This window comes from Narcine bancroftii, chromosome 5, assembly GCF_036971445.1.
Source record: "Narcine bancroftii isolate sNarBan1 chromosome 5, sNarBan1.hap1, whole genome shotgun sequence".
Lineage (NCBI taxonomy): Eukaryota > Metazoa > Chordata > Chondrichthyes > Torpediniformes > Narcinidae > Narcine > Narcine bancroftii.
The window spans coordinates 40,502,400-40,514,860 of record NC_091473.1 but is presented as its reverse complement, the minus strand read 5'-3'; the positions used below and the strand labels follow the sequence as shown (position 1 = coordinate 40,514,860).

Below are 12,461 nucleotides of genomic sequence, written 5' to 3'. Positions count from 1 at the left end.
ATGATGTTACTTATTCTTTATTTCATCAATATGAATGAAACTAACCTGGAAGGTTCCACACTGAAATAAATGGCTAGTTTGGTACATGATCCTCTCGAATGCAATTTTAGTATTACTCCAGCTAGATAACTGGAATTATTTCTACTGATTTGAGTACTTGATCAGAATTTTAATTACAAAAACTACTTGTAACCATTCAATTTGTCTCAACTGTGACATTTTAATATAAACTTAACACTGTAATGCAATAAGTCTGATAATATTCTTTCCACATTAACCGTTTTAGATGGTTGACCTAACTCAATTCAGAAATGCAAAAGGTACACCAATACAAACTTCCTTTTGGATACCTCTTAATATGTTCATAAACACCTATATGAAATGCTTAAATTGACCAAAATAAATTAGTTAATGCTCAAAACATTCAGCAATCTTGTTAGTGAAGCATTATTTGATCCTGATTCTGTTTTCAATTTTAATGAGTTTGACACAATTATATTATCAACATACTTGGAGTATGGATACAAATTTCAGTTGAGCTGTGAAACTTAACCGAACCTAGTATTAACAAACAAGTTAATTTGTTCTGTCCTGTAATAAAGGACAAAATAATTAGCTTGGTAATAATTAGCACCACCATTTACTGTTACAAAAAAAGAGCCTTCAATATATACATATTCCTTTCTAGGGTAAAAATATGTTCCCTGTAGTGCTCACTAAAAAATGGTTTCCACTGGCTTTGAACAGCTTATAACAATAATTAAGTTTAAAACTAGTATCATAATCAGGATTTCTTGCAAAATCGATCTAAAAATACAATTGTGACTTTAGAAATGAATTCCTGAGTGGAGGTATTTTTACAAATTCATGATGTCACAATTTTCCTTCTAATGAGCACCCTCTTCTTCAGGGTGTCGACGTACTGGGTGAAATTTTCCAGTTGGGTCAGGAACGTACCACCTATCCCAAAGTTCACTGTAAGTGGAAGTACGACCCCAGGGTTTGAATCTCCCATTCCAGTGCAGCAACTTGGCAGCTTTAATAAAATGTGATGAATATCTGGTACCAGCAATGGACCCTAGAAAAAATGCATTTGTTAGAACATTAATCTCAGAAGGTTGGTTCTCAATCAGGGACTAATTTAAGGATTCTTGCATTTTATTGATTTTTTTTTTCTATATTGCAGTTTGCTTACATTTATTTGTTTACATTTGTATGTTGAGTACAGTTTTTTTTGCACTCCCAATAAGTGGTAATTCTGCCCTGCCCACAAGTAAAAGAATCTCAGGGCTGTATGTGAAGTATGGTGGTATGTCCACAGTTGATGAATCACTGACAATCTGGATTTGAAATCAGTAGTTATACTCGAAGGAAACTGGTAAAACAGGATCCAAAGTACTGTATTCCGCTTTTCCCTCTGAATCTGAATATATACACAAGTTTTTTTTCTCTCTCATTCCGATACCTTATTTAAATTTAGACTTGTAGTACTGTTACAGGCCATTTTGGCCCACAAGCCCGTACCATCCAATTAACCTAAATTGCCAGTACGTTTCAACTGGTGGGAGGTAACCTGAACCCCTGGGGAAAACCCACGCAGACACAGGAAAAACATCAACTTATAAAAGACTAGGATTTTAACACAGTCCTGATCATTGACACTGTGACAGCATTGTGCTAACAGGGCCTTATATTAAAAAACTTCACATGGATATTTTATGACATAATCTGATTGCCTCTAGCAACTACAAGTATGTGGTATTGCATTTGCCTACAATTATCAAATTAAAAATGTACTATATGCTAGTGTAAAAGCAAATGCTAGTGTAAAAGCAGAGTTCTGTAGATCAATTTTTAATGTTAAATTTATGGGATCAACTAATACAATGGATGTAATTTTTGACTGTTAGTGCCTGTGTCGTTCGAGGAGTTGGGAACTCTGATGGGCAGCCAGCCGGGACCTGGTGGTATGTCCACAGTTGATGAAACAAGCTCCAAAAGGCAGGTGGCTAGGGCCAAAGCAAGAATCTGCAATCAAGATGTTGGGAGCTCCGATGGGCAGGCAGCCGGAGCTGAGGCATTGGGAGCAAGCCAAAAAATGGGGCGGCGGGGGGGGGGGGGGGTTGACACACGATATATACAAAATATCACATTTTTGGGCAAAAATAAGTGGGTTGAGTTTTACACAGTAAATGATTGAGCACCCTCTTCATATTCCTGCTCTTATCTATAAATGTTTCTCGGACCTTTTTCTATTTAGTGCCTCTTGATCACTTTAACTTGCATCAACTAATTTTTGTGTGTTTTCAGGTGACTAGAGTTCAATGTTCTCAGGATGCAGTCCGTTTCCATGGAGATGAGCTATAGCATTGCAGCAAGAAAGCATGAGAAAAATTATGCAGCCTTGTATGACATTAATCATAATACTTTGGTGAGTATCAAGACTTGCATCATTTTGTGGACAGCTACATTTGAGGAGTATCCACCTAATTAATTGAGTCAAAGAAGACCAGGAATATTTGGTCCTGCTCCCTGAATTTTACTTGGACATTAAAAGGTCATGTGCATTGTGCCTCTAGAAAGATTAATATAATCCTGTCATTAGGGAGACCAGCTCTTACACCACTGGAAAGAGACATTTGAGGACCCTGGCAGCAAGTTACCACAGAAGTCGTCTTAATTAGAGTATCTGAAATCTTCCAAAGGTGTGCCAATCTGGTGATGAACTTTAGTCAAAAGTCCACAGTTTTAAGATGTCAATAGGGATGCTGGCTACTTCAGAAGGCTTGTTATATTGGAGTTGGGATGTGACTTTTTCAATAGTATTTGTCAGGGCTAATAGTGAAACCATCCTGAAAAGGTTGTTCTGGGCTAGTCAAAGACAGGTTTGGAGTTAAGGAAGTCTTTTTAATTTTTCTTCCATTAAACACTGACTGGCTCTCTGACCCTATTGAGTTATTCCTGTTATTGGCTCTCAGTGGGATGGGGTCTTAGGTATTTGGATCACAGATTGCCTTTCTAGCACTAAAATTCTCATTCATGTCACGGCTGTGAGTGAGTAGCTGAAACTACTAGATTTAAATTTAGATACACAGCATGGTTATGAGCCCTTTCAGCCCACGTGCCAGATTACACCCAATTGACCTACAACCCCAGTACACTTTTGGAGGATGGGAGGACACCAGAGCCTCCAAGAAAAACCCACACAGACATGGAAGGACGTACAAACTCCCTACAAACACTACAGGATTCAAATCCTGGTCCTAATCGCTGGCGTTGTAACAATGCACTAACCGCTACACTACCATGCTCTCTGTATTTTTCTCATCTATTTATCCACTCATGGGTTTCCTACTGAGTTTCTGCCTTCAGATGTCTGTAAAGTTGTTTCTTTATCTTGAATGAAACTGGAGCTCCTAAATTAGGAGTGCCTTAGGAGTTGATTAGCACCTCAATCTCCTTGTCATTCTTATCAAATCAGCCTGGTTCTTAGTAGAGAAGTCAAGAGCCTCTTCAAAAGTACCAAGTATGGTGGACTTTAAAGGAATCAAGAGCTGCGAACACTGTAGCTCCTTTGGGAGTTGAACAGGTTGTGAGGTTGAGTCTGAGAAGACCTACCTTCATGGAGTCCTTGAAAGCTTCGACATTGATCTAACAAAACTTCTTTAGATGCTGATGTTTTTGCGACAAATGATAGATATTATTAAAACAGATCAGTCATGTCAATCCAGCAGTCATGAGTCCCTGTCTTGTGAGTGCCGGCATTATAACATAACCTAATAGGTACCAGAGAGTTGCCATGAAACGTTTGTCTCAAGGACAACCACTTTGGTAAGAGAAGGATACCTTCAGAGTATGACTTTTTTGTTCTTTGTTTGTTCATCATTTCCATATTGATGCTTTATTTATTTTTTAAAATTTAAATTTAGACCTAGAACATAGTAACAGGCCATTCCAGCCCTCGAGTCTGTGCTGCCCAATTACACTCAATTGACCTATAACCCTGGTACATTTTGAAGGGTGAGAGGAAACCCACACTAACACAGGAGGAATGTACAATCAGTGGATTAGAACCTGGGATGTTGGTGCAGTAACAGTGTGGCTCTTATCACTGCTCACTGTGCTGGCACCTGAAGTCACTCAAGAGGAACATTGTTTTTCTTTGAATGTGGTCTCGAAGCACATGTCCTTGGTCCCTTCTGAAATTTACAGGGTTGGAGTGTATTCACTCATGATAGTAGATCATAAGGTGCTTGCTATTTCCACAAGACAATACACCAGAGCAGCCCATCCTTGATGGCAAAGCTTACTCCTCGAAGATTACATTCATTTTCTGATTTGCCCTCAGAAGGTGGAGTGCATGTTCTTTAAACTAGACACTCTGCCTGATGTGTCTAATTCAGTGCTGAGATTTTGTTGACTGCAGACCTGCATTCATTTAAGTTGCCAATTGACGTTCCAGATTTTGAACTTAATACTTTAGAGTTGCAGTTTCTTTTAACATAGACAGCCACTACATATCACTTACAACAGAGGTTTCATTGAGCAAGGTCTTGATTCAATGGCAAGGGGGTGGGGTCAAGGCAACTGGAGACCAGGCTCTGTTTGCAAGTAAAGGTGGGCACACAAGCAGGTGCTACCCTGAATATAAGCAAATTGAACTCTAACCAGGTGACAAATGTTACATGGTGACCAGCAATGCCACCAAAGCCAGAAATGAAGATTTGTTTTAAAAGTTATTCAGAAAATAAGCTTTTGTTGTCTATCATATCCTGCACATAATCTTTTCTTAGTTGTAATATTGTGAAGTATTAATCATTTGAACATGAAGACTTACCAAGATGCCTGACATGCCACAATGGATCAATGGATGAGTACTGTTTATAGAACACCAAGAGCATAGGTGGTGTTGTAACACTTCCAGCCAGAGCACCGCCATACAAATTTTCCCTGTCAAAAGAGATGATGTAGCCAATAACTCCTAATTGCAAATGCTGATACATTTTTCATTGACAAAAGGTCATGAATATGAAAAGAATGAATCTTGTTTACAACAAATAAGCATTAACAACTGTATTTACAAATTATTTACCTCCTGATTAGAGTGAAACATAGGTCACAAACTATAATGATAGAGTCATATACCTGTAACAGTGGAAATTGTATTTATGGGGATTGTTAAATATGCTAAGATGGCTTCACTAAGATCTTTGCAAAAGTTCTGTGTGGTGAAATACTTTCCATTTAGCTGAATGGGTACACCAACAAGTCTGTTCACCAACCATAGTACACTACAGCAGAGAAACAGGCCCTTTGGTCCATCTGGTCTGTGGCAACTACTATTCTGCCTAGTCCCATTGACCTGCACCTAGACCATAGCACTCCAAACTGCTATCTATGTAGCTATCCATACTTTTTGCAAATGTAAAAATTGAGCCCACATTCACCACTTCACCTGGCAGCTTGTTCCACACTCTAACCACTGCATGGAAAATGTTCCCCCTAATGTTCCCTTTAAAGATTTCCTCTTTCACCCTTAACCTATTTCTAGTCTCACCTAACCACAGTAGAAAAATCTTGTTTGCATTTACTCTTTACCCCTTCTAATTTAGTGTACCTCAATAAAATTTCCCCTCATTCTTCTATGCACCATGGAATAACCTATCTCTGTAATTCGGTTCCTCAAGTCCTGACAACAGCCTTGTAAATCTTCCCTGCACTCCTTCAATCTTATTGATATCCTTCCTTTGGTTAGGTGTCAAAGACTGCACACAATACTCCAAATTTTAAAAAATTGAAAACTATGAATACAGTAGGTTTCCGATTATCTGAAAATGCTTAGGACCGGACTTATCTCAGTTAAGCGGACCTTTCTGATATTTGGGAATTTTCTCTAAAGCAGAACAGTAGTATCATGAAAATATTTATCTAGGCTATCGCTGATCCCTGACACATCCCCACTGCTGTCGTCAATCATGCCTGGGAGCCTGAGGTCCCCGTATCTGTCCAGGAGCTTGAGGGCTCACCTAACCTGTAAGCTCTCTCCCCGCACGCTCGCCTTCCCAAGTCGCGCTCTCTGCTTGCTCGAGTTGTGCTCTTTGTCAAATACCCTTTCAGCGGGGTCACTGAAATTGTGCTGGAGGACAGAAGAGGGGGCAGCAGCACAGCTCAGGCAGGCGAGCAGAGAGCGCGGCTTGGGCAAGCGGACAGGGAAGAGAATGGCTCAGGTGGGCGGGGAAAAAGCAGCACAACTTGTAAAGGTTAAAATCTTGTGTTTTTGATTTTTAGTTAATTTTGTGCATATCTCTTTAAGGACTGTTGTATGTAGTGTTACCTTAGTGACTATGACGTAATATGTCATAATATCCACGCAGACTAAGAGCTTGCATCTCATTTTTTGATGAACTATGAAGGAGACGTAAGCTTGAGATTTTCTTTGAATTCGTCTTATTTCTTTTGTATATTTCTTTGAAGTTGAATATCGTTATGATTTTAAATATAGTCTAATGCTTTGTTTATTAATTGTTATGAAAATCTTAATGCAAAGTTATGCAAAATGCTTATCCCTTTTATCAACGAATTAAAGCTACATAAAGCTGCATCTACAAAGTTTGGTTTATTTCGATTAATAAAATAGTAATTCGGAATATTGTCCTCACATTTCCTTGAAATTAGGAAACCTGGAAAGTGTCGACTATACAGCTCTTTACTCTTTGTTCTAAGAATAATCACCGTCAACATTTTGTATGTAAATAGTATGTACAAGTGTAATATTAGCTCCCTTAGAACCACCTTTTCAAAAGCTGATGCTGGAGGTATGCAGAAGCTAAAGGGACTGCAGTAATATATAACCATATAACCTTGAGTGAATAGTTTTCACCTTAGCTGAAAATAATTTGATGATTTGAAAGGGAATGGGCCAGAGTGGTCCTAATTTTTTTTCAAATTGTGATGTCATGTCACACCAGTTAAAAAAATCTTTTGGATATTCGGAATTCCGGTTGATCGGTTTTTGGTTAATTGGAAGTGCACTGTACTTCAATGCTAAAAATAAAAATAATTTATTGATACCTCTGCAAAATTTCCTGTTTATTATTTTCACTGTCATATATGTCTTTCTTGACAAATAACATTAGAAGTTTACCTTAACAAGAAATTACATTATTTCTGAGTGAAAATAGACATGTGTGCATAATAGATGTGAGGCATTATGTAAACTTACGCCACATTGATTTCCATCCATTTTTCAAGTTGTTCTGTGATGTTTTGTTGTTTCCATTCAGTGAGATTAGCCACAAATACACCAGGATTGAAGGAGCATGTGCCTGCTTTCATCCCAAGTTTTCTAATGGTTTCCTTTTTATAATCAAGAAAGCCCAAATAGGTGTTCTAGAAAACATGAGTTAAAATTTCTATTCAGCTATTTTATCTGAATGTCACAATTTCAGTTAACAAACTCATGATGTTTTGGTGGGTGCCAATTAGTGATAGTTTCCACAGTCTCTGTATTTTATAGCATCTTGTTGTGAGGAGGGGAGATATTCCACAGCAATAGCAGCGAGTGAGTTAGTATTCACTTTAAGGTTCCAATAATTGCCCACGTAGATGAGCTTGAATAGCAATTTGCTGACCACACTGCACGTTGTTAGTGACAACTTGACATTTGACTGTCAATGGCAGTTGTATTTAAAGTAACCTTTCTCTGCTCTTAAATTAAAAAGCAAAAAAACCCTTCAGATAGGGGAAATTCAAAATGCAAATAGAAACTGCTGGAAATAGGTCATGTTGCAAGTGTAGAAAAAGAAACAATATTTCAGTTTCATCCTGTCAAAAACTTGCTGACCTGAAATGGTGGCTCTTGTACCTGAACTCCTGTTTCCTTTTTTTTTGCTTTTTTTCCCCCCTTTTACAGTGTGCACACAGAATTTCTGACAGTACATACAAGCTGGCATAATGATTTACCCCACATCAGAGGTGAAGTCAATATATTTCCCACAATATTTCTAGCAATTAATGAAGTTAACAGACTCAAGATTAAATTACATTTGGTTTCAATGGGTTGACCACAAAATAACTTAAGCAGTTAAAATATTTAAGCGAACTCATTTGTAGGTTATGAATCTACTCTTATTTATAAGTTACAGGAATACTTTTGGAATAGCTGGGAGTCAGAAAATGAACAATACATTTTTTTAAAAAAGCCAACTGATAGGGTGGGAGAGAATTTATCACCTAGATAACTATATTATGCATATAAATTAATGTTAGCTTTTCATACAGAATGCTTTATCTGCTCTGGAGGTTAAATTTGAAAACTGAAACAAGACTGCTGATATACTTTCTCAGAAGTTTGCAGAGGTTTGGAATGACATAGAAAACTTTGATAAACTTCTACAGATGAGTAATGGAAAGAGTGCTGACTGGCTGCATCACAGCCTGGTATGGGGGCATCAAATTCTCTGAGCAGAAAGCCCTGCAAAAGGTAGTTGACACAGCACAGTACATATTGAAAAACATCTGCATGGACACTGCCATCAAGGATCTACATCGCCCAGGACATGCTCTATTCTCACTGATACCACCAGGAAAGAGGTATAGATGCCACAAGATTCATGCCACCAGGTTCATAAACCTTTCCACCATCAGACTCCTAAGCAACAAACTCAGAGATTCATTTATGAATTCTTACTTTGCACATTATTTATTATTGAATATTTTTTGTGTTGCACAGTTTGTTGCACTGCCGCCTTGTTTATATTTTGTTCTTTTTCATACTTTATTCAGTACAGTTATTTTTTGCATTACCGATAAGTAGAAATTCTGTGTGACCTGCAGGCAAAAGATTCTCAGGGTTGTATGCGATGTCATGTATGTACTCTGACAATAAATTTGAACTTTGAATACTTCATTCTCTTTCCATACATCCAGGATCATATAACTATTAGGTCGGTAACCCCAATAGCAATTTCTACAATGAATGAAAAATACCTGACTTCCAGCACCTCTGACCAGCACCTTAGAAGATAATGAATCACAATCTTCAGAAAATGCAGCAGCATGGCCTGGCTTCAGTTCAGTATCATAAAGTTCTTGGATATCTCCTGATCCAATCGGTACGAGAGGGGGAGAAAAGTGACATTTAAAATTTATACATGGTTGGAAGATGCTGAAAGGTCTCAAAACCGGTTTACCTAATGAATTTTGGAAAGCTATCCCATCTTTGAAAGCAAGCAAACTCTGCAGATGAGATTGGGCAAGGAAATTTCAATAAAAAACATAATGAACTTTTGCTAATTAGAATCATGAATTGCTGAATATTGGAAATATAGTTGGTATAAAATTAGTTGTGTTAAATTAAAAAAATGAAAATAAAAGTTTAATCTGGAAATTCGCTGGATGTAGGCCAATTCATTGTTGGTCACTAAGACAGTTCATTATTAAAAGCAGCCCATCATTAAAAAGGCTGTGCCCAAGATGGCAGCATGCAAACTTAGCAGTGGAATATGAGGGCTGTGGACTCCATAAAATGAGCAGATGGGGGCAGGGCACCAGAGTAGTAGAACGTTCCTTCCCTCCTCACTGAGATGCACAAGCCTGGGAGACAACCCAACAGCAACAGACCAGCCACAGGATCAGCAGCTGAAAGACCCACACAGGCTCCAAGGTGTTGGTGACTGGCGGATGAAGGTCTGAAACCAGGTCATTCTGTAGAATGGTCCATGGGAACCAGGTATCAGGACCAGAATTTGAAAGTACTGCTGAAGGAACCTCAGGTGCTGAAAGTTCCTTGATTGTATCAGTGCTTTGGATCTGGGAGCACAGGTTTTCCAATGGATTGAACATCATATGCAAATCCATAGACACTCAGTATCTCTAAAGGGACCATGTTTTACTGCTTTTTCACATAGTTGGAGGCCTGGGCAATGCTAGTGCCACCTCTATGAGTGCCTTTACAGCAGGCAAAATTTGACACATTTTGTCTTTTTCCATTTTGTGTATCAGTATGTGACAATAAAGGAACCTTAAATTACTTTTAAAAAAAATCAGAATTCTCTACACAGCACTTTGCATATCTTGTGTTCATATTCAGAGATTTACAACTGAAGCAATAATAAAAAAAAAATTACCTTGTACAATCACATCATCATCCAAGTAAATAGCTTTCTTTGGGCTGGAAACCAACATAGGGAGGTAAAACCTTGCAAAAGTCAACTAAAACAATGAAAAATTGCCAATCAAGATGAGAATTTTAATCTTCCATTCAAATTCATTAACTGGAAAAGATCTAGATTATCAAAGCAATAAATATTATGGATTTATTGAATACATAAAAAAAATCATCATTAATCTTGTCAGAAATCGTTGAAGTAACTTCTTATTATACAGTATCTTTGTTTCATATTTATTCTATGTACAATTTATTGTTTTGGTTTTCAAAAGAAGTGGAAGATATAAAGAAAGTTTTGAAGGCAACAGTACAGATGAAAAAATAGAAGGGATGTTTATAAACTTTAGGGGAATATAAAGGTATTGATTATAAAAGCTAGAAAGATATGAGAAGCCATTATAAATCAATGATCTGGTCAAAGCTAGTGAGTATTGTTAGGTCTGCTTTGTTCATGAATGAGTGAGACAAACACCAGGCTGAGTCGAAATCACGGTTCTTTGTTCTTTATTACCGGATTGTAACACTTGCGACTAACAAAGTTAGTCGGAGAATGCATTCTGCCGTTATCAGCAAAATGGTGATTTTTTATACCCTTGGATACATGCTTAGAACATCATCATATCATTACTTGTCCAATGACTAAAACTGTTGCTATCCTTTCCCTGCTAGCTTCCTGCCTCTCAATCCATCAATGTCTCTCTTATCTTGTAAGTACAAGGATGCATTCTGTTACTCCTTAGTACTGGGTGACTCCTTCTCCGGTCCCATCTCATGATGTTTTACCTAACAGGAGTACAAGGACACCTCCCCTTCTTGTTACTGCCCTGTACAGGGTAACTCCCTACACATTCCCATCTCATGATGTTTTACCTTACAGTATTCACCAGTTTTGCCCACCATTTTGTGGGAAACATTTCAAGAGCTTGGGGCGTGTACACGGAAGATTTAAAGAATGGTATCAGATTGAGAAACTGATTTATGAAAGGAATGGAAAAGCTGAAATTATTCATGGATACATAATGTTTAATATAATATTCAAAATTACACACAAATCAGTACTCACTGGCTTTACTTCAGGTGAATCAATGTCACCTTGGACTTTGCCTCTTAAAATACGCTGGTCAAATTCTACAATTTTATAGTTAATATTCATCAGTTCTTGTTTCTGAAGCCAAGATCTTGAATCAAATGTAAAGAATAATTACAAGTGTTCAATTCTGCAGAAAGATTAAAAGTTGAGAAAATTAGATTGATTTTTACTTGTAATTCTTTGAAAGTTATGTTTACCTTAAGTGACTAATTGTGTCATTTGTAGTTATTATATAAAACACAACGTTTGATCTGGTGTTACTATATATACTGTTGATAGCTGATATTACTCCACCGAGTCGCTCTTCTACAGCAGGTATAAGAATTGGAATTTCTTCACCAGTCCTCTCTTCTGTAATTCTTAGAAAGTCATTTGATTGTACTCTTCCATATTTTAGCTCTGAATTAAATGCAAAAATTAGGAGAAAGTAATTAATTTGCACTAAGAAAACATTTTAAATGTCTTTCATGCCAGTTGATAGAGAGCAAAAACGATTTTCAATGTCACTTCTCTGGGTTGTAATTCCTACTCTGAGTATTAAAAGAAAAAATGTGTTCCTTTAAAAAGCAAAGGAAATCCAAAAGAGAAATACAGCTCACATTTAAATGATTGTAAAATTACTCAAAATTATAATTTTCTGTTTATTTGAAGTTAAATAATTGATCAATGAATGGTTGTTGGATCAAACAAAAATTACAAATTTTACATTTTACAAATTGGCCATTCAAATGTTCCATCTTTATAATATACCTACAATAATCAAATAAATTCAAACACTTTTTCTGTTTGCTATGTTAGCCAGGCAAAATGTGCAAATATACATTCCAGAATAAGAAATATGAATTTAAGGACATTTTAATGTTGCAGTTAAGTTACAAAATATTCGTTAATAAATGACACATCTATTGAATGGAAGATGTGACAGAGTATTTAGAGGTGGTTTGGGAAGATTGTTAGAGCAGGTTGCACACAAATATTTTAAAAACAGAATTTTTGCACGACTTTTGCAGAGTGCTATTTTGCAAAAGGCAATAAAATAGCAACATACAGCAGCAGCTTGCCTGGAGGAGCATGTGATCTTTGCAGGCAGAACAGCTTTGCTCTCAGAGAGGGAGGGAGTGAGAGACACAGGCTTTGGTTCCTGAAGGACAAGCTGGCAAATTTTGGAAGACTGTGGTCAAAAGAGAAGACTGGCTGTCTGAA

General features: G+C 37.2%; 1 protein-coding gene across 3 annotated transcripts in view; it reads right to left on the bottom strand.

Moving 5' to 3' along the window:
• Window position 1: 1 nt before the first annotated feature.
• The window catches only part of glt8d1 (glycosyltransferase 8 domain containing 1), a 19,446-nt gene continuing 6,986 nt past the window's right edge, over window positions 2-12,461 (bottom strand). For all 3 annotated transcript variants that reach the window (XM_069937198.1, XM_069937199.1, XM_069937200.1), the window contains 7 exons: window positions 11,456-11,657; window positions 11,232-11,346; window positions 10,128-10,212; window positions 8,989-9,101; window positions 7,223-7,389; window positions 4,838-4,950; window positions 2-1,078 (listed from right to left, as the gene is read on the bottom strand). In XM_069937198.1, the coding sequence (XP_069793299.1) occupies window positions 888-1,078; window positions 4,838-4,950; window positions 7,223-7,389; window positions 8,989-9,101; window positions 10,128-10,212; window positions 11,232-11,346; window positions 11,456-11,657 (986 nt within the window). In that variant the 3' untranslated portion in view covers window positions 2-887. The remainder of the gene's footprint in view (window positions 1,079-4,837; window positions 4,951-7,222; window positions 7,390-8,988; window positions 9,102-10,127; window positions 10,213-11,231; window positions 11,347-11,455; window positions 11,658-12,461) is intronic.